The sequence below is a fragment of the Lachancea thermotolerans genome (genome assembly GCF_000142805.1).
Source record: "Lachancea thermotolerans CBS 6340 chromosome H complete sequence".
Lineage (NCBI taxonomy): Eukaryota > Fungi > Ascomycota > Saccharomycetes > Saccharomycetales > Saccharomycetaceae > Lachancea > Lachancea thermotolerans.
In genome coordinates, this window is record NC_013084.1 from 97379 (window position 1) to 118149 (window position 20771).

Below are 20771 nucleotides of genomic sequence, written 5' to 3' on the forward strand. Positions count from 1 at the left end.
CGGACCAATGCGAATATGTCATTGAATACGTATTGTGCGCCAAGCGCCGCTGCATTTCACGCAAGACGAATGGAAGAGGACGGAAACAGCCGGAACCTCGTCACACCCGTCACGCCTGTGTGAACTACAGCTTCACTTCCCAGCTCAAAGCAGTTTGGTTATCATCGCTAATGATTAATGTCACTTCTGACGAAGGACCCTGACTGGCCGCCTGAGCGGTGTTCTCGCTGGCGATATGGCGCGCGTCATCTGCGTTGTCGCATCTGCGCTGTTATATCGCTGTGGGCTCTTCAGCTGCTCCCACGATTGTCCCCAAAAAACATATATATGCATTGGATAATGTACAAATACTTAGTTGAACGCCTACTTAGGACTAAAAGCCCCGCTTCTTCTGCTTGGTAATGTGCTGGCGCAGCACCTTCTGACGGTCGCGCAGCGACATCTTTTGCTTGCCCTTCACGGATCTCTTGTGAATCATCATGACAAAATTCTTTTTACGCTGCTTCTCACGATTCGTGGTAGAGTGCTCGGTGCCTCTGCTCTTCTTGCGGGACCCGAACTTTTCTCTGCCCTCACGTCCCTCGAGAACACTCTGCAGCCTCTCCTCCTTGGTGTTCTTGTGCTTGACAGGGCCCACCAGGCGGTCGGAGTCAACAGTCTCTTCGTTCCTAACGCCCATCAGTCTCGCAACACCCTGCTCGGTACGCAGTTCTTGCAGCTTCGCGAAATCGGCAGGCGTCAGCACGCGAGTGGAAGCCAGATCGCGGAACGCGGTCTCAGCATCAATCTTTTCTGCGGGAGCGGCGGGCTCATCCTCTTCGGCAGCCTCTGCCTTCTTCGCCGCTTTAGCGTCTTCATCGTCGCTGTCGCCCATGTCGACGTCGTACTCCTTGTCGCTCTCCATGGTGACCCACTCGCCATCGTCGTCGTCTGCGTCGCTGTCGGAGTCTTCGGCGACCTCCCAGTTCTTGTCGTCCCCTTCTTCGTCGTCTACCTTCTCGTTGTCCTTCTTCCATTGCGCCAGCAGCTCGATGCCTGCGATACCCTGAACATGACTTTCTTCACCGAACTTAGGTCTGCGCGACTCCTTGCCCTTGCGAGACGCATCTTGCATTTCCATGGAAGCAACCTTACCACGGTCCTTACGCCTTAGCATCTCTGGCGCGACTTCACGGTACAGCGACACAAGCGACTTTGCGGCGATGCTGACACCTTTGGCTTTGGAGCCCTTGTACTCCGTCAAATCCTGGAGCAGGGTCTCATCGATTGCTAGTGGAGCACGCGAACATATCTCGCGAATTGTGTTCAAACCAGCTGCAGCAACTTCCGATGCTACACCATCACTCACAAACTCGTCAGCAATCTTGCGCACCATCACCGATATGGTCTCTGGGGGCACCAAGTCGTGACAAGCTTGAGCGGCAGAAGCCATGATCTTTGTTACATCTCTTTGCTTTGGCGTCAGGTACTTCAAGAAGAAAGAATAAATGCCCAGGACCATCAGCTTGTGGGTACCGATCAGTCTCGAAAGCAGCTGCATCAGAGCGATTTTCTGATCTATGTCAAAACGGTTGTTGTTTTTGCTTGACAGCTGCTTAGTGAATAGCTTATCAGCGAAACCTTGGGGGTCCCGTAACAGGTGGATTGCACTGAAGTTCAAAAATCCTTGTGGGGTTTTGGCTCCGGCCTTCTTCTTCTTTACAGACTTCACTGCTGCTTCTAGCTTTTTACCACGCTTGCCACTCTTTTTGTTGATTTGCATCTTGTGCTTTAGAGCATCCACATCAATGTCTTCGTCGTCAGAGTTGTCCTCGAAGTTTTCCTCACGCTCTCTGTCAGCGCCAAGGAAAAATAGCACACCTGAGTAAGCGATTTTAACGTCATCGTGAAGGGCCGCCTGAGTCATGATTTCAACAGCCCTTGAGTCGTCCCAGATACCTCTTCTCCAAAGTTCTCGCGTCAATCTCGACGCCCAAACACCTTGCGAGTCGGGCTGTTCCAAAAGGTTGAAACAGATTGCCTGCGTGGACTTGTTGAGCTTCTGGTTCTTAGACCCCGTGTTACAATTCTTTAGCAGAGATATCAAGGTACTGTAAACCAGCTTACGCACCTCCTTGGCATGCGAGTTTGGCCCCAACGCATTGCTATGCGATGAATAGGCGATTAGAAGTGGAAACATTGTCTGGATAAGGGTCTCTGCTGAAATAACGCCCTTGTTTCTAAGCATCGTTAAGCTCGTAATTATTTTCTCTCTAACTTCAAAAGGCAAAGACTTATGGTATTCGAGAACCAGCTGTCTCAGCTCATTTGGAAAGTTCGCAGTTTCTTCTGGGAAGCACGAGCAGACTTGGCTCACAAATCCAACCAACTCCACAAACTGGCTTGTATTGGAATCATCAGCGACCTGGTTTTCCATTGCATTAAGCATGAAAATGTCTCTCAGCGATTCATAATGAGAGTACTGCTGCAAGAATTCCTCACGGTATGATTGAGGATCTCTTTTAACTAGGTTCTGAAGCAGAATAACATTGGTAGGCAATATGGCCGCTCTGGATTTCCGCACCATTTCGTAATGTGAAAAGCCTGCCTGTTCTCTGGATCCCGCTGGAGATGTTGATGAGATGAGATGAGATGAGATGAGATGAGATGCGCCGGAAAATTTTGTTAGGGCGAGCCATTACTTCCTTTTGGTAAATATACGTATATAGCGACTTCAACACTATCGGTGCTAAAAGGGACTGACATTCTCTTCTGCTTGTTTGTGCGCTGAGCGACCTGCTTGGGTTTTATGTCCATTGACATTAAGCCACTTGCTCACTTTCAAGAGCTTCCGAAGAGGCCGTCAATCGCATTGTAGTTAATCTTCTTTGAAAAACTTGACTTTTGAATCATGTTCTTCACATTGTCAGCTGTCGTAAAGTCACCAGTATCCTCTGCCAGTTTGAGTGCAGCATGGAGACCTGAATCGTCTTTGATGTCTGCAAGTACGCCATCTGCGTCCGATGCTGCCTTCCGCTTACGGCGTGGCCCGCCGCGTTTCTTCACGGAAGCATTCCCGGAAGCCATATCCGCCTCCTGTTTGAGTCTCTTAGACTCTTGTTCGAGCAGAAAGTCACCATTTATACCAATCCATATGCGTTCCTTTAGTTTTGAGGCTTCTTCGTCCAGAAGTTGAGAGTCCAGCTCCTCATCATCCACATCTTGCAGGTCTTCTGGATCATCAGCCACTTTAGAAAGCAGTGCAGAAGTTGTAGGAAGCAGATGAAGATTTCTTGGGCGGTGAGGATCTGTCTCTACGGAGTAACCGTCAATAGCGTCCTGGAAGTGTGATCGACTGTTGGGGTCAACATCAGCATCGGGACGATGCTCCGTGCCGGCCTCGCTATCGGAGCTTACAGCGGCATCCTCACTGTGCCCAGTAGCCTCGCCGTGGGTTCGTAGTCCATTAGTGCTGCTGCTAATGTTTTCTCTTTGAGTGTTTTTCTCTCTCCTCTGCGAGAATTGCTTGAGATAGTACAAAACCTCCCTCGACGATAACTCTTGGGCGCCCAGCACCTGAGATAAGATGGGGTTTCTTGTAAGAGCTTCGTCACTGGTCTCGAACTCGTTCTCTACAATCTTTTGGCGCAGCCGTTTCTCCTTGGCCCTGTTCCGCTGAAACGAAGGCGGCTGAGCTTCTGATTCTACTGCAGCATCATCCCTAAACTCATTAATGGATAACTTACCAGATTTGGTGCTTTTGAATTCATTTAATCTTTGTTGCAAAGTCTCCTCAGCAACGTGTGAAACCGCGACAATTTCGGAGTGTGTTCTACGCAGGTTATTCATCCTGCAAGCAAGCAGAAGACATGCTCCCGCAATCCCTGCAGGGCGTCTTCCCTCGTACATCCAGTCGCGAGCCATGCGCTGCGCAAGTTTTACAGCGTCCTTGACTACCTTGATCTTTTTGTCACCGAGATCTAGCTTCTCGGCAAAGTGCTGTATAAACAATGATGGATCTGCCAATGGGAGCTTTGTGATATGAAGTGCTTTCACCATTTTTAGGAAAGTAGCACCGATTGAGTAAACCGAGACTTGAAGACGCGATGAGAAGTCTATGAGCATATGGTGTGTTTTCTCTTTACGGCACGCAATATAAAGACAAGCTGCGATAACGTTCTGTGATCGCCGGCCTTGAACAAAGTTGTTGGAAAGTGCCAGCGTGTACCACTGAGTGGCAGCATCCGTCACATACTCAGGGATGCCTAACGCGTGCGAAACGGCACGTAATTTCCTTCTCGCGTTATTGATGGTTGCCTGCCGTGACTCAAGTGCCGATGAACCACCACGAGGTCCAAAAGCTGCGTGTGACTGGCCAGCGCCCACGTAACTACCATGTACCACAGCTGCACCTGAACTCGACTCGCCAAAGGTGACCTCTGAAACAATAGGATTGTCTTCCGAGACAGTACCACAGTCTTTACACACCAAGTCATTATTAGCATTAGAGATATCTCTCTCGAAGTCAACGCCGCCGCAGACCTTACACTTGGCCATCTTGCCTTCTTTATCCGCTTTTACTGATGTGATGAGCTGCCTCCAGTAATCAAAATTTTGTCCGGGAAGTTATATGATGGCCCGAAACGGTAAAATCTAAAGAGCTGAACAATGCGGGGAACCAGTGAGAGTAGCAGAAATGAGAAGTGTGCTTAAATAGCTGAAGATGTAGAATGAGAAGCTCTGTAAGTTCATTGGCCCAAAATATGTCTGGAGCACCATTATAAGACCCCGGAGTATGGTGCGTGACTTCGTGTATAGTTACCACCGGACCATGGTGAGCAGATGTAGATTGGGACCTTTCTGAACGCGTGGATACTCTGTCCCTTGCTATTATGTACTCTTGTCACCTGAATCGCACTAGTTTTTACTTGAAACCTGTTTGGTGTCATTGCTTCCATCTGCATTCTTTTGACATATCGGCCACTGCTGCCAAACTTAATCTCGACGAAAGTCAACATTACTGATCAAGCAGAAAAGCTGCGCAACTCATACAGGTCAGCTCTGGTAAAATGGGCATTGCTCTATGGTTCGTACCGCACTCCAATTCGCCAGTGTATGATACTATACAGTCCCTCATTTTGTCTTTGCAGACTCTGTTCCCTGATGCGCCTGTGTTTGAGCCCCACTTGACCGTTACATCGCAACTCAAATGCGAAAACCTGACTGGGGTGAATCAAATACTCACTTCGTGTGTAGCAGCTGTCGGGGCAATCAGAGAGAGCGTCAGGGGGAAGGACGGCGCAATAGTGTCGTTTTCTGGCGTGAGCGTGGGCAAAGGGTACTTCACTAAAGTGAGGCTGACATGCATCGAGAACAGGTACCTAATGGGGATCGCTCAGGTGATACGAGAGCTCTTCGTAGCAGAAAAGCCCGAAGAGGCAGCAGAGTGGCTTACGGAGGAATTTCGGCCTCACGTCTCGCTAGTGTATTCCGATATGTACCATGTCAACCAGGCGCTCGAGAGGGTCATCGCACAGAGAATTGAAGATGCTCTGGACCTGCAACTACACAAGGTGCGCGTAGCTGGAGACCACAACCAGTGCACCTGGCATTTCGATTCCCCCATGACGGGTTGGGGTGTGCCTGGGGTATTCAAGGTGGTCAGGTGCGAGGGACCCGTTGATGAGTGGGAAGTTCTGGGCAGTGTTGAAGTGTAAAATTGGGCACCCACTAAACGCTTCGACGTACATACGCAGTATAGTTACGACCAAAAATGCTAAGAAGCCGACGTTGCGAGGCTGCAAATTAAGACTTTAGGCGTAGTGTAAAAAATCTGAAGACTCAAATAAAGAAGTTGCGAACAAATGCCCTGGTTTGTCCATCCCCTTCCCAGCTTTAAGACTGGCGGAACCGCGAGAGAGCCTGCAGTGGTGCCTTTAGCATGTCAGTAAAGACTTGGCGCTCAAACGGTTTCCGTCCCGAGTGACTCATATAATCTTACACTGCCACTTACGCTGAACATAGACAGGACGAGAAAGACTTTTTTTCTAGGGTTCAAGGCCCATCGTCGCACTATTTTTCGCGAATGCACCTTTGCTGAGCGCTGTGACAGGTTGCTTTGCCCATGGCCGAGGCTCCGCAGCCACGAAATAATGCTATCTCTGTGACGGCATGCGCCAAGCGCACACACCGTAAGACAGGATGTGTCCCCTGCAAGATTCGCAAGAAGCGCTGCTCGGAACATAAGCCGGTCTGCACTGACTGCCAACGGCTGGGCTTCTACTGCGTGTACCTACCCGAAAAATGTCCAAAGGAGAAAGTTCAGTACTACCGTGAGAAAGTGGAGAAGCAGCTGCTCGAGAAGAAGACTACGCTGGATAGGCGGAAAGCCAGCGGAGTAGTTCAAGCCGAAGCTCAGAGTAGCAGTATCAATGAGGTGGTGCCAGAAGAGAGCGGCGGGACATCCGTGTCAAATGATGAAAAAGAGGGACAACACGTCGTGAGCAATGACGGGTTGGACGAAAGCCAGCGACTGCTCGATGTCACAAATGTAGCAGAGCTATTGGGCGCTGACGGTGGGTCAGACTCGCTCATCCCAGGCCTCCTGTCCTTGTCGGGCTCCCCGTTGTCTCCGCGCACGCTGGCTTCCACACCTGCACCGTCTCTTTCAGATCCCGTTCTTGCCGAGCTTGACGACACCGCCCTTCATCTATATCAGTACTACCGCGATAGGCTAGCACTCATCGTTTCCATCGCGCCATCACAGCAAAACCACTATCGGAAGATCTTCCTGCCAATGGCGCACCAAAACGAGGGCGTCATGTACGGACTGCTGGCTTGGGCCGCGCGCCATCTTTCGCTCACAGTAGACGAAAATGACACGGCCCTCGATGGCTCGGCAGCACCCTCATCCTTGGTAGCCGGCCCACTCACAGATCCGCGCTATACGGAGCTTGCCAACAAATATACACTGTTTTCTCTACAGCGGCTGTCTTATCGGAACAGTGGGTTTCTGATGTCTCTTGCACAGATTTTGGTGCTGTGCGGCGCTGAAATTTGCCAGGGCGACGTGACGCGCTGGCAAACCTTGCTTCAATGCGCTACTAGCATGATTAAGGAACACGCTCCGGATGGTGATATCGGTGCGCTTCTCGCCAAGAGCGAGCTGGCTAGTTCCCTCGCAGACACGCAGACAACGCGTTGGCTTCTATCCAATTTCGTATACCACGATATCATGGGGTCCGACCAGACGCATTTCCCAATGTCGCAATATGCACGCGTACTCCAGAACCCAATGAACCCGCTCGAGTCTCCCGTAGATCCTCTGCATGGCGTAAACAGGCCTGTATTTCAAATATTGGGCCAAGTCAAGAACCTGGCCCGGCAGGTCAAACAGGAGCTGCGACAGGAATTGCAGCGTTCTGGAGACCTCGACGAAAAAGACGAAACCCGGGATCCACGTGACTCAGCGTCGCCGACTGCCGCGCCAGCACCTTCCCGCGAGACAATGGCCATTGCACAAGAGCTGCAAGGTGCCCTTTATCGCATTTCACCCAGTGAGTCTGACTTGGCTTGGTACGATAATTTCGCAGAGATTGGAAGCGACATTAGGCCTCTTGCAGAGACGTTGTTCTCTGTGTTTCGCACGGCCGCTCTCATACTGCTCAAGACCGCCGTGTTAAGACAAACCACTGACTCTTATGAGATCCGTTTTCTAGTATCGCAGCTTTCCGACGAGCTTGATTGCGTGTTGGGCTCCCAACTCGAGGGTGGACTGTGTTTCCCGCTTTTTATATGCGGTATCAACGCTCATGACCGCGCCCAGCGCATTAGTGTCGAAATCAAGTTTGCAGATTTCATCAAAAGATACAAATTCCGTAATGTGGAACGTGCTCTTGTTGTTATGCGCCAGCTTTGGGAAAGCGCCGACAACGGAGTCACTCAAGATTGGTTCGACATTGTGGACAGCGTCGGCTGGGACCTCAATTTTGCATAGTCGCGAAGGGCCGATAGCGCTACGCCCACGCATTTTCCCATTAAAACATTAAATCCGTTATTTAAATATATGGACAGGTTCCTAGTTGTAGATGTGTTTTCTTTCGTATTTCCGCACTTATGACCATGCCTGACGGTGCTGTTCCAACCTTTCCATTACGAATGCCATGCCCATCCTGCTGCGCTTCACGTTTTCGTCAAACTTGCTGTGTGACCATTGTTCAATGCGGCTGCGTATCCCGACGTTGAAGCCACTTGAAAACTTGACTGTGCTTGAAGCCTGGGTCTTGCCCGACTTCTTGTCGAAATTATACGTCGTAAATTCCTCGACTTGGATGATGCGAGTGTGGTCAAGGTTGCGCGTGTAGGTTCGGAGTACTTGGTTCCTCACGTCCACTTCGGACATTTCGATGATCCATGACTCGGAAATACGGCCAAGAAATGGTTTGACCCATTGTGGAAGTTTGCCTGTCTTTTTGATGAGACGCGTCGTGCAAAGGTCGCCCGCCGGTGATAGTTCTCTCGACAACGTATCTATCGAGAGGACGTGAGAAGCATAAGGGTTCGGGTATCGGTTGAAAAATGCCAAAGATACCGTTCTAAAGTCATTATTGAAAGTGTGTGAGTTTTGGTACCAGAGCACCATCGCCGGAACTGATTGAGTTGGACTCAGCGATATCTGTTGGAAGCCTTAACAAACTCGGACCCACAGTGCGTAGCCAGGACGCTATGTGCGGTAAAACTCACTCACTTATCGGCTTCGTCAGTGGATGACTTATTTTTGACAAGTTTTTTTTAAAAGAGCTCACGAGCTCTGATTTCATGAACAGATTTATGGGGAGGTAAGAAACTAATAGTGGAGGCAGGGCGCTCTTGCCTATCCGTATGCTATATTTATTTAGATGCAGGTTCAAACAGTGTATAATTTATGACGTTTTGAAGGTTGTGAGGAATTTCCATTCACGCCGCTATAGCGCCCAGTGCTAACGCCCCAATGCTCAAAAGCACGTCGATAGAAAGAGGAGCCGCAGCATTGGTAGAATTGGAGATGCTGGCAGTGGACGAAGACTTCGTCGAACTTTTCTTTACAGAGGTTAGCACATCTGTAGTAATGGTAGTCACATGAGATCCGGAAGTTATTGTCTCAACGATACGACTGGTTGAGACTGTGTCAGAGCTAGCGTCAGAACTGGGGCTAGAGCTGTCGCTCGAGGCTGTAAGCTCGCTAGCGGGGGTCCACCACTTTGTCACGCTCGGAGTCCACCACACAGTCGACGTTACTGAGCCGCTAGTGAGTACTGTAACAGGTCCTCCGTTGTTAGAAATGGAGGCAGTCGCAGAGGGAGACGTTATCTCGCTCGCAAATTGGGATTCCACACTGCCCGCAGTGGTAGATTGGAGCGTTTGAGAAGCGGCAGCTGTCTTGCTGGTCTGCTCTTGAGGAGTACTAACGACGTTAGCAGTCTGAACCAATGACTTGCTGGATTCTTTGGATTCGGAGTCCTGATTCGAGCCCATGCCACCGAGCGCACCGCTACTGCCAAAAGCGGCGCCAGCGGATGCTATAATTGCCAGAAATTTTAGTAATTGCATTAATGTGCCTGTTTGATTCTGACTTGTGTTTGCAGGAGCGAGTGTATAGTAGCCTTTAGCGGCCAGCGATAGAATTCATTCTTACTTATATGAATGAGAGCCATTGCGCTGATCCTCGGATCACAATTTCGGATCGCTGGCCGTCGTGGATTTTTCATTTCTTGATTAGCACTATAAGGTATCTCGCCAGCCATTTAATTTTCGAAGCGTGATTTCAAGTTGCATGACGAGGCTGAAGGCTAAGCCAAGAAATGTTCATAGGGAAGGGGCGCTGTAGTATGGTAGTGACCCTTGCTATCAGACACACTCAGAGATACTATTCATTGTCTTGGTAGAAAAGCTTACAGGCTCTGCTTATATATCTACGTAGTAGTCTTTCATTCTTTAACGACCTAGAGCATTACGACACCGACGTTACTGCGCTTCTCAGCGTCGAAAGAATTGTCTTTCCTCAATCCTCCTAAAATTGGGCGCACCCTGTAGTTAAATAGGTAGAAGTTAAGGAAGCCATCGCCTGGACCAAACTTTAGATCATCCAAGAACAAGGAATTGTCCTGGCAACTCATGGCGTTGAAGACATCCATCTTAAGATCGCGCGCCTTAATGCACACGTCACTGATGAGACGATTTAATCTCTTCTTAAGCTTCAGGCTGCCTTCAGAATCATACCTATCGCTGTAGTCGAAGTCTGCGTCAGATGCGTAATAGAACAAATACCCTATCCCGAGCTCTTTGTAATGGGGATTGTTCAACACAGTGAAGGGCAGAGAGTAAAAGGAGACAAAGTCAGTAATCTTATTGTTGCTTTCGACCACGTAGGAGTACACGACGGACGTGGAGCTCAAAAGCAAATGACGAAATTCCTCTTTGGTGAAGACTTGGACCAGGTCAAAACGGGACTGGTACTTTTCTAAGAGGTCGTAGACTTCATCCAAATCCTTTTCTTCTAAGGGTCTTAAACCAGGAGTATCGATCTCTTTGGGCAAAGTGTACTTTGCGATCATTTGCGTTTTAGAGGCGTTGGCGGGAAGCCCAGTGAAACCGACTTCATAAAGCTTGGACCAGTTTAGTGGACGGTGTGCGTACCGGCAAGTAGCTGCAGGAGAGGGCAGAACCACACCAGCAGTGTAAAGTGCCTGCCAGATGTCCTGCTTGTTGACCCTTCTAGTCACCTCCTTAATGAGAATTGGAGTCAGTCTCTTAGACCTCAGCTTCTTGTGGATGCACAGAAAATTGATTTCCACGCTCTTCACTAGTTTTGTTCTTACACGTAGCGTGGCTGGGACCGCACTAATAAAGGCCACGAGCCTTTTGGACTGGCGTGTGCGCACGCCAACATGCCAGTCTTTTCTCCAACCAGGGGGCTTCAGCGACCAGTTGAAGAACTCGCGCGAGTAATTGAAGCGGAAAGTGGCGTCCTGGTCTTCTACGTAGTTCTCATTCAAGAGCACGAAAACGTCCTCGAGCTGATGAGGATCGGTGATGTCGACAGTGCACCACTCGAACTCGCTGAGCAATGGGAGTGGTTCGTTGGGGATGTTCTCCGGGCGCTGGGAACTATTAATAGGGCCCTCGTCTTCGACCTCGTCGTCAAACCGCGGCACTGGCTGGGTTTTCCAGAACTTGTACTCCTCGAACTGCTTACGCTGGGGCTGTGTGAGCTTAGATGCGTCGTTCTGGGAGAGCGACAGCATCTTTAGAAGCTCTTGCAGCTTCTTTGCCTGGTCGGGATCCTGAGCCATAGGAAAATATGTACGTTTGGCGGCAGTGGAGGTGAGTAGGCGTTAATGATGCGTATGACAATTTCATTTGGCACACACAATCATTAAGCACTAGAGACGAGTCCGACGAGCTGACTTTTTGATTGCGAATCCAGTAACGTTACACGGAGCCGGATTCGTCGATTCTGGCGAATCACGAATTATGTACGGAGAACCACCGGACAATAATGACGGTGACGTGGGTTCGTTAGCTACTTCAGGTGTATGTAGATTTGGGGTTAGGTGATTAAATCAACCTTTATTCTTATTATTAGTTCTCAGAACTATCGCTAGAGTCGTAAGACGGAATTGTTACGATTTGGTCAGGCTGGGATTCTGACCTTATTGTGGAAACTGAGGCGTTTTAGTCAGATTCTTCGTCTTCGCTGATTCAAGATCCCAATGGGAGGTCTTTGGCTTTATTCATCCTTGAACTCAAGCCAAAGCATCTCATCCGGTTTCGAATTATCATAGTTCACCTCAAGTTTTCGCTTGCAAGTGAGAATCTATTCTCAACAACTCACTAGCTGATAGAAAAGTATCTCTCAACATCTGCAGTCGAAAGTTTTGTGTGGAGGGTAGATAAGGTCAGCGAATAGAGAGCCGGAAAGCGTGACTTGTTACTGAGCCAGTACCCCAAATAATCACTTTCAGTTTCCACAGGCTCGTCTTAATATATTTGCCATTTACTTCTAACTGTAGCACTACGCATGGCGACGCTCCTCACACGGGACCTTTCAATGTTCCTGAGTACTTTGAACTTTTTACCTCCGGTATCATGGGAGTTTGTTGCAGGTGACGTTAGACGCATATGGCTAGAAGAAAGATGTTTTTTCTCCAAAACCCCATGATACAAGGATTGACATATCTGTCAACTGATTGTAAAACTTCTTTTTGGGATGGCTCATCAAAACTGCTAGTCAATACGCATGTTTTAAGTGTTGGCTGTAGGGTATGTGCAACCCAGAAGCCAGGCTTGGCATACACTATACTCCTGTATTTGTTAAACTTTGGCCTTGCATTTCACGCAGCTCGTTGATAGGCTTACCTTCGCTTTCTTCAGGAGAGATCCTGGCTTCTTCTTCATCCTCTCTAGTTCTAACCTGTTGCTCATTGTCTTCTCAATAGAGGGGTAGAATTGAGCCTCAGGTCCTCTTTCTTCAAATAAGGCTTCGTCACCCTCATCCACAAGAGTTTCAACGGAGCTGAGATCCTCAAGAGGCGTTGTCCTTTCAAAATGTCTGCGTTCTGGAAAGCAACTCTCTATAGTTTATTCTGCGTTTAGCCCGCAGATGGTACATTACCCTATGATATACCGTCAAGAGTCAAAGCTGTTGGTTGCTAATTGCATGGTTAATTAGAAGTTCGGTGACAGAACACGTAAAGTATTGTAAACATAGCGCCTTTAATGAATTAATATCGTCTGGATTCGTAGCAGGATTCGCCGTTTTAAACCATCTTATTTGAGGGGATTCGAATCCAGTAATCATCAAAAAAGGATCGGATTCGTGACTGGATTCGTGATTCGTCCCCAGTGCTGCCTGTGACAGCACGCTTAGTGTTGGTCGCGTCATGGATCACGGTAAGCCTCTTACTAACCCAGTTTATGGTTACGTCTGATCTCAGGTGGTGCATCTGCTCTGCGTCTTCTAAGCCCAGCATATCAGCTGCCAACCATACTTCAGTAGAAACGCCCTGACTATCCAAGCACTCGGTCCACTTATCAGTATCATTAATTCGAGTTGAATCGTTGAAGCCTAGGTAAAACTGGTCATCAATAGTATAAAATATCGCAAGGTTTTCGACTGAAACACTGCCGACGCATGCCTTGAGAGCGTTCAGATCAATTGTGTTGTTGAACAGATCCACGCGCATGGGTACGTGGATTGGCCCGGCAGGACCAAGTACCTCAAAACTCTGGCCCTGAATCTGCTGACTAGTCATAGCCACTGCTAGGCCTGCTAGCAGTATGTACCAGGGTGATATCATATAGGACTGCATTTGGGGGTATGAATGTGTTTTATTTATTTTTTCCTTATCCAAGGTATTTGTCGGATTGTGATCGGTCCGTTGGTGTGTGATAGTGCCAAGTTTCATAATGACATATTGGTATGAAATGATATGGCACATGGACATACTATAAAAATTCGACGGATACCCAACTAAGGCACATAGAAGGTCCACATTGGCCGTTCATAGTCCAGATCAGAACACAGTGGCTTGGAGAAGGTAAGGAGTAGTGCCACCAGTACAATTATCACCTTATGATTAAGACTCAGGCACGTCCCAGAAATTTTGTATAAATCCGGATGATTTCTTTGGTTTGCAAGACATAAGTCTTGGACTGAAGAAAGAACGGGGAGATATTCAGTACCATCATCCACGAAGTAGTTTACTTAGATCATAATGGAAACCCTAGCCAAGGAATTTGAGACCCTTTCGACCAATGACCCAGACTCGCCTCAATAAGATCATCTTAGGTTTTTACACGTGTCTAATTATACTTGTAACACTTTTGTCAACGCGCGCTCCAGACGGCACACCATGATTAAAAAATTTCAGCTAGCTTGTATTTTGGAAGGTTTTGGGGGCTGATTACAATGACGGAGGCACTAGCAGTAACAACATTATTTAAAATAAAAAAAATTTCACCAAACAAAAAGCATATAAGTTAGCAAAGTTGGCTCCATATCTCGAAACTTCTTAGGATACGAACAGATTACTGAAGAAGTACGAACTTAAATATAAAGCTTACGTTCTTCGACTATATTTTAGCTTTTTTATCTAAATCTTAACTTCTGCTCTATCAATTTGTTATTATTTATTACATTGAAGAAAGTACAATTAAAGGGGTGAAAACTTTGGTCATGGTTGAATCTTTATTGATTTCGAGCAATAAGCAACTGTGAGCTATAGTACTGATTGTTAAATTTTCCGTTTAATGAGAAAAACTAGGCTTGCACTGTAAATATAAAAACACTCAATTTCCATCTGTAAGTCAAAACTCGAGGAGGAATTCGGGCATCAAACTCTAAAATATCTCAACAATCACTTTCCTATGTACTATTTTCTTTGGTTTGTTTTTCTCCTGAACTCTTGGAAAATTTGTCGAAGATTTAGTGGATTCTATCCAGTGTTGCATGAGTTATTCGACACTGCATATCTTGCGACTTTTTTTGAATCAATTATGAATCTATTATGAATACAACTGCCTTAAAAAACAAATTTTGTGGAACTTGCGCTCATACTTCTTTATTTTAGCATCACCTTACGGTGTCTCAGTCATATAGTGAAAGTTTAGCGGCTACACACTAATACTTCGCAGAACCTTGATTGCGATCTTTAATTAGGAAAGGCTTTGGCTTCAGAAAAACAAACATTTTTGATTGTACGCCTAAAGTCTTCTGCGACCACACATCATTTCCTCATTTTCAAATGAAGGCTTTCATCCTCATTCGTTTTGATACTAATACTGAGCCAGCTGACAGCAACACATGTTTATTTTGCTTATTGTTGGTTAAACTATTGAAACAAGCAAGAATGATGACACGTCATGCAAATTGATTTTTATCGAGTCTAAGGCTGCGTCATCATTCTTAATCGATCAATTTCATCTTTTTCAGAGGCTCGTAGATTGTCTTATCAATTCTTGGTATTGCAGACGCTTAATGAAATAAGAAAAAAGAAGAGCCATTGCCCAGTTGATTTTTCCATCGCCTTTAAAGCTGGCGCATGATTCTTAACCGTTTGCTTAGAACTCCTAATGGTTTTCATCTTATTTATGAGTTCGATGAGAGGATCACTAGTCCTAGTTAAAGTAGATGGTATTTTGTGTAGTGGTGTCTGCTGACGTGAAAGCAACTCTCTGATTTTTCTCTGTGATGCTCGAAGTAATGCTCAATTCGATAATTAGAAAATCTAATTGTGCCCGGAACCAGTATTATCTGAAAAAAAGACATCCACATCCGTTAAGTAACTGAAAGCTATCCGTTCGATACGTGCCCAGACTTGCGTGATAAGAATTAAGCAGGCCTCGTAGGTGTGTCCAGTGGTGAACAAAAGTTAATATTTTTTTCACATTTCACCACATTCATTTCGTGACGGAAATAGGTGTAACAGCGCAAATACGCTTGACCAGCCCATGAAAATTAGATTTTTAGCTATTCAAGACGCACAGTATCGTTTCGAGAGTCCCAAACCATGATGGTGGCTTCCAGGCGTCTCAAAATCTCAACCCTTAACGCACAGGTGTCGAGCTATCAACTGGTCACTGCCTGCAAAGTTGCTTACTTTGTTTTTCCTCACAAGGAAAGGTTTATTTCATTACAGGCGACTACTAGTGACATAAAAACCAAACCTTTTCGTCGTAACATTAGTACTCTACTGGGCAAAAAAATATTTCAAAGAACATTCCTCCGTTTTTAGAAGGACGACTGTTTTTTGAAGCACAATCTGCGGAGCCTGGAAAACAAAGCGCCATATTCAAATCGTAAAAAGCTTTTGTGTTTTTTCCTGTGCCGTTGGGGAAACATCACCACTCAGTAGTCACCATTTTTCCAGTTGCTAAGCTAGCTTGTCAAATGGCCATCCACAGAGTATTTACGAGACTATGTAGTAGCTAATCGACAACAGAGCGCAGTTGCGCACTTAGTAGGCGCACATGCAAGCCCCAATATTTACCGCGACGAGTTCGGTATCAGACCATAGCTATTTGCGAGTTTCGAAGAGTATTAGCCTCAGTTTCGCCATTACTCTTTTACAGCGGCATAAAGGGGGGCTAACTTAGACATTGGGTGGAATTAACGATACTTGCTTAAGCAAAAGTATTTTTCAAAAGGTAAAATACACTTTTCTAATCTCATACAAGCGTCTCAAAATCAATCCAAATCGATCCCTCTAGCAGGACATTTCAACCAGCCCTAGGAATATAGTCACGTGCCCAAGAGTCTCGATGAGCTTTCCTTCACGCTTTCTTTTTACCTCTGAAAAATATGAGAAAAATTTACTGGCGATGCCGATGAGCTCCGCTCATCTCACTTTTGAAGAGGCTGGCATATCGACTAGTGTTGAGTAGAATTGATCGGCAATCAACATGATCTCTTCCACCACCTGGGTTCCTCGTGGGTTCCCATCAGAATTTCCAGAGAAATATGAACTGGACGACGAAGAAATGGAGAGAATCAACCAACTAGCTCAGCTGAACTTGGACGATGCCAAAGACGGAATTGAAAGCGAGCATGACGACAGCGAACTGGGTGGCGAGGAAAAAAATAGTAATGAGGCATCTGTCCGCGGTAGCGCAAAGCTAGCTTCCCAGGCCGACAACGACGACAATCTCGAAGAGTACGACATGGAGCACTACGGTGTTAAGGAGGACGAAATGCTGGGCGAAGGTGCAGAGGCATCAATGTTTCCAGGGTTATCTGACGAAGTGAAGTTCCACGAAGGCGAAGATGGCGAAGACGCAATTTTATCACTGCCCACACAGCAAGATTCGCAGGAGGAAAAACAGGAACTGCAAGTTTATCCTACCGACAACATGGTGCTGGCTACAAGAACAGAGGACGACGTTTCCTACCTCGATGTATACGTATACGACGACGGTGCTGGTTTCCATGACGCTGAGGTGAACCAGGAACCAGGCGACGACAAGGACCCGGATGTCGCACGCGGCTTGGTTCGTGATAGTTCGCTGTATGTCCACCACGATCTGATGCTACCGGCTTTCCCTCTGTGTGTCGAATGGGTCAACTACAAGCCAGGTTCCAGTTCGGATGATGCCGCCAACTTTGCTGCAGTAGGTAGCTTCGACCCTCAAATCGAAATCTGGAATCTCGATTGTGTGGAAAAGGCGTTTCCAGACATGATCCTGGGTGATCCTCATGCCACTTCAAATGTGGGAGGTTCAAAGAGCAAGAAAAACAAGAAAAACAAGAAAAACAAGAACAAACATGTTCTTACCCACCACACCGATGCCGTTCTTTCGCTAGCGCACAGCAAACAGTTCCGTGCTGTCTTGGCGTCAACATCGGCCGATCACACTGTCAAGCTGTGGGATTTGAACGAAGGTATCGCTGCTCGCTCCGTTGCATCTATTCACTCAAACAAGAACGTCTCCTCTTCTCAATGGCATAGCACTAGCGGTTCCGTCTTACTGACCGGTGGTTACGACTCTCGCGTGGCACTATCTGACGTTAGAATCGCAGAGGATTCTCAAATGAGTAAGTACTGGTCCGTCATGACCGGAGAAGACGTTGAGTGCGTGCAGTTTGCCGATGAAAACACCTTCATGTGCGGTACTGACTCTGGTAACGTGTACTCATTTGACATCAGGCAAGGTGAGGGCAGCAAACCTCTTTGGACTTTGAACGCTCATGATGCTGGAATCTCTGCACTGAATGTCAACCCATTTATTCCAAATCTTTTGGCCACAGGCGCAATGGGCGAAAAGACTGTCAAGTTTTGGAAGATCAGCGAAAGCGGACCTAGCATGGTCTTGAGCAGAGACTTCGGTGTAGGAAATGTTTTAACAACCTCGTTTGCTCCTGATATCGAGGTCGCGGGCAACATCGTCATTGGTGGTGTTGACAAGGGCTTGAAGCTATGGGATGTTTTCACCAACAGATCTATCCGTAAGAACCTTTCAAAGGAACTGTCATCTTTGCAGAGGCAGGCGCGCGCAGAGGCTTCCAAGATCGGGAGAGCTTCCAGAATCGCCAGAAAGTACACCAAGAATGACAACCCCGACACTGTGGTCACCGTCGATGACCAGGGCGAGGATGAAGAAGAAGGCGACGGCCAGAGAGAAAGCGGCTGGGAAGACACAGAGTGAGCGCATTACATAGTCATATTGTATAATAAGAGATCAAAATAGACCCTATAAATCCTAAAAACCAGCGAGAGCCCGAACCATCTTTGCCGTCGCTGCTCAGTCCAAACCAGAAGACTGGCCGATTTCCTCACCCCTCGCAGTCGGATCACGAATTGGAAAGCAGTGATCTATAGTACCGGTTTTCCTCTGTGTCGGCGCCAACGTCAATGATCACGGACTCTGTTCTCTGATAGCTGCCATTTTTGGAGTCAGACGTGAAGCTGATAGTCCTTTCGGAGCGTCTACGAGGCCGCGTCAGCTCCTGTGAGACTCTCCTACTCAGATACTGGTCTTTGCCATCCATATCTTGATCCTCCTCGTCAAACACACTATCATTAAATGACGCAGCGCCGTCGCCCTGCACCAGCGATCGTACTCGCTTCAAGACTGTGTCGGCGTGATCCTCATGGCCGTCAAATGCCACTTTGCACATTTGTTGGTACTGCGACGCGAATATATCCTGGTTCCATGCAAACCCCTGAGATTGAGACGTAGCGATCACAAACTGCACGGTATTTGGAGATGACACCACAAAAGGTGTCGCATACACTATTGGAATCTCGCTATTAACCATAACCGATGAAAGAAGCATGTTTCAGCTGTTTGAGACCCTTTTGCCGTTTTCGACAAATTTGAGGGGTGGTGGGCACTAAGTCAAGTTGATCAGCGTATGACCGTTTCTTGTGCCCCTGGGGATACCCCAACAATTTTCTCGAAAAAAGTCGCGTTGGAGAACAGCATACGCAGTGAAGACAACGATGATATGCGCTGCGCTCGAAATCCCCCCCAACGGGAGTCCACGGGAGCTTGTGTAATACTGACCTACGCTATGCCTTTAAAGTTCCCAAAGTTGAGACCCCTTCTCAGGAATCCGCCGGGTAACATCTTTTTTCCTTTTTTCACACAAATTTTTCACCATCAAGCTCATCTCTTGAAAAACTAAAAATTTTTTTTATGGTTTAGCTTGATGAGCATCGGAACAGCGACGAGAATCGAGACATCATGGCGCCTATCGAGTACCTGCTGTTCGAAGAACCTACTGGGTATGGTATCTTCAAGGTGAAGCTGCAACAAGACGACATTGGGTCCCGTCTAAAGGAAGTCCAGGCTCAAATCAACGATTTTGGCTCCTTCACAAAGCTAGTGGAGTTGGTGTCGTTTGCACCCTTCAAGGGCGCTGCCCAAGCCCTGGAGAACGCCAACGACATTTCTGAGGGTTTGGTGTCCGAGTACTTGAAAGCTGTGCTCGACATGAACCTGCCAAAAGGCTCCAACAAAAAGACTGTGACTCTAGCGATTTCGGACAAGAACCTGGGTCCCTCGATCAAGGAGGTGTTCCCTTACATCGACTGTATGTCCAACGAGCTCGCTCAGGACTTGATCCGTGGTGTCAGATTACACGGTGACAAGCTCTTGAAGGACTTGCAACAGGGCGACTTGGAGCGTGCGCAACTCGGTTTGGGTCACGCTTACTCCAGAGCCAAAGTGAAGTTTTCGGTCCAGAAGAACGACAACCACATTATTCAGGCGATTGCCCTGCTCGACCAGCTCGACAAAGACATCAACACTTTCGCAATGCGTGTCAAGGAATGGTACGGCTGGCACTTCCCCGAGTTGGCCAAGCTTGTGCCCGACAACTACAAGTTTGCCAAGCTCGTGCTTTTCATCAAAGACAAGGCGTCTCTGACTGAGGACTCTCTGCACGACCTGACTGCCATTCTTGACGACGACGCTGGCATTGCTGAGCGCGTTATCGACAATGCTCGTATCTCTATGGGTCAGGACTTGTCCGAAACTGACATGGAGAACGTTTGCGTGTTCGCTGAGAGAGTTACTTCCTTGGCTGACTACCGTAGACAGTTGTACGACTACCTGTGCTCCAAGATGCACACTGTCGCTCCTAACTTGTCGGAGCTGATTGGCGAGGTTATCGGTGCTAGACTGATTTCCCACGCTGGTTCTTTGACAAACTTGTCCAAGCAGGCGGCTTCTACTGTGCAGATCCTTGGTGCCGAGAAAGCGCTTTTCAGAGCCTTGAAGACCAAGGGTAACACCCCTAAGTACGGTTTGATCTACCACAGTGGTTTCATCGGAAAGGCGTCCGCCAAGAACAAGGGTAGAATTTCTAGATATCTGGCGAACAAGTGTTCGATTGCTTCCAGAATTGATAACTACTCCGACGAGCCAAGCAACGTTTTCGGTACTGTTTTGAAGAAACAGGTCGAACAAAGACTTGAGTTCTACAGCACCGGCGCCCCAACTCTGAAGAATGAACTTGCTATCCAAGAGGCTATTGAACTGTATAACAAGGACAAGCCAGAGGAGCCTGTCAAGGAATCCAAGAAGAGAAAGCTAGAGGCTAATGAAGACGAGGACTCTGAAGAGGACCAGAAGCCTGCCAAGAAGGACAAGAAGGACAAGAAAGACAAGAAGGACAAGAAGGAGAAGAAGGAGAAGAAGGACAAGAAAGACAAGAAAGAGAAGAAGGAGAAAAAAGAGAAGAAGGAGAAAAAGAAGAAAGATTAGGCTGTGTGTGATTCAACCTTTTGCATTACTTTCATGTAGTAAATTTC

General features: G+C 47.4%; 10 protein-coding genes across 10 annotated transcripts, besides 2 other annotated features; 4 read left to right on the top strand and 6 right to left on the bottom strand.

Moving 5' to 3' along the window:
* Positions 1–373: 373 nt before the first annotated feature.
* On the bottom strand, positions 374–2566 carry SDA1 (Sda1p; the record flags this gene model as incomplete). The annotated part of the gene is made up of 1 exon (XM_002555873.1): positions 374–2566. The coding sequence occupies one exon, from the start codon at positions 2564–2566 to the stop codon at positions 374–376; it is 2193 nt and encodes a 730-aa protein (XP_002555919.1).
* A 254-nt stretch (positions 2567–2820) lies between these two features.
* On the bottom strand, positions 2821–4536 carry BRF1 (transcription factor TFIIIB subunit BRF1; the record flags this gene model as incomplete). Its single annotated transcript, XM_002555874.1, has 1 exon — positions 2821–4536. One exon carries the CDS (start codon positions 4534–4536, stop codon positions 2821–2823), a length of 1716 nt encoding a protein of 571 aa, XP_002555920.1.
* A 512-nt stretch (positions 4537–5048) lies between these two features.
* On the top strand, positions 5049–5696 carry CPD1 (2',3'-cyclic-nucleotide 3'-phosphodiesterase; the record flags this gene model as incomplete). Its single annotated transcript, XM_002555875.1, has 1 exon — positions 5049–5696. One exon carries the CDS (start codon positions 5049–5051, stop codon positions 5694–5696), a length of 648 nt encoding a protein of 215 aa, XP_002555921.1.
* A 407-nt stretch (positions 5697–6103) lies between these two features.
* UGA3 (Uga3p) lies at positions 6104–7975 on the top strand (the record flags this gene model as incomplete). Its single annotated transcript, XM_002555876.1, has 1 exon — positions 6104–7975. The coding sequence occupies one exon, from the start codon at positions 6104–6106 to the stop codon at positions 7973–7975; it is 1872 nt and encodes a 623-aa protein (XP_002555922.1).
* A 117-nt stretch (positions 7976–8092) lies between these two features.
* On the bottom strand, positions 8093–8620 carry UPS1 (Ups1p; the record flags this gene model as incomplete). Its single annotated transcript, XM_002555877.1, has 1 exon — positions 8093–8620. The coding sequence occupies one exon, from the start codon at positions 8618–8620 to the stop codon at positions 8093–8095; it is 528 nt and encodes a 175-aa protein (XP_002555923.1).
* Positions 8621–8934: 314 nt separating this feature from the next.
* On the bottom strand, positions 8935–9567 carry NCW2 (Ncw2p; the record flags this gene model as incomplete). Its single annotated transcript, XM_002555878.1, has 1 exon — positions 8935–9567. One exon carries the CDS (start codon positions 9565–9567, stop codon positions 8935–8937), a length of 633 nt encoding a protein of 210 aa, XP_002555924.1.
* A 392-nt stretch (positions 9568–9959) lies between these two features.
* NMT1 (glycylpeptide N-tetradecanoyltransferase NMT1) lies at positions 9960–11309 on the bottom strand (the record flags this gene model as incomplete). Its single annotated transcript, XM_002555879.1, has 1 exon — positions 9960–11309. One exon carries the CDS (start codon positions 11307–11309, stop codon positions 9960–9962), a length of 1350 nt encoding a protein of 449 aa, XP_002555925.1.
* Positions 11310–11435: 126 nt separating this feature from the next.
* Positions 11436–12851: a repeat region (DNA transposon of KLTH part of the newly discovered ROVER DNA transposon family of the Kluyveromyces:degenerate copy).
* Positions 12852–13376: 525 nt separating this feature from the next.
* Positions 13377–13795: a long terminal repeat.
* A 2624-nt stretch (positions 13796–16419) lies between these two features.
* On the top strand, positions 16420–18159 carry PWP1 (rRNA-processing protein PWP1; the record flags this gene model as incomplete). Its single annotated transcript, XM_002555880.1, has 1 exon — positions 16420–18159. The coding sequence occupies one exon, from the start codon at positions 16420–16422 to the stop codon at positions 18157–18159; it is 1740 nt and encodes a 579-aa protein (XP_002555926.1).
* Positions 18160–18304: 145 nt separating this feature from the next.
* Positions 18305–18790, bottom strand: UGX2 (Ugx2p; the record flags this gene model as incomplete). Its single annotated transcript, XM_002555881.1, has 1 exon — positions 18305–18790. The coding sequence occupies one exon, from the start codon at positions 18788–18790 to the stop codon at positions 18305–18307; it is 486 nt and encodes a 161-aa protein (XP_002555927.1).
* Positions 18791–19200: 410 nt separating this feature from the next.
* NOP56 (snoRNP complex protein NOP56) lies at positions 19201–20724 on the top strand (the record flags this gene model as incomplete). The annotated part of the gene is made up of 1 exon (XM_002555882.1): positions 19201–20724. The coding sequence occupies one exon, from the start codon at positions 19201–19203 to the stop codon at positions 20722–20724; it is 1524 nt and encodes a 507-aa protein (XP_002555928.1).
* Positions 20725–20771: the final 47 nt, after the last annotated feature.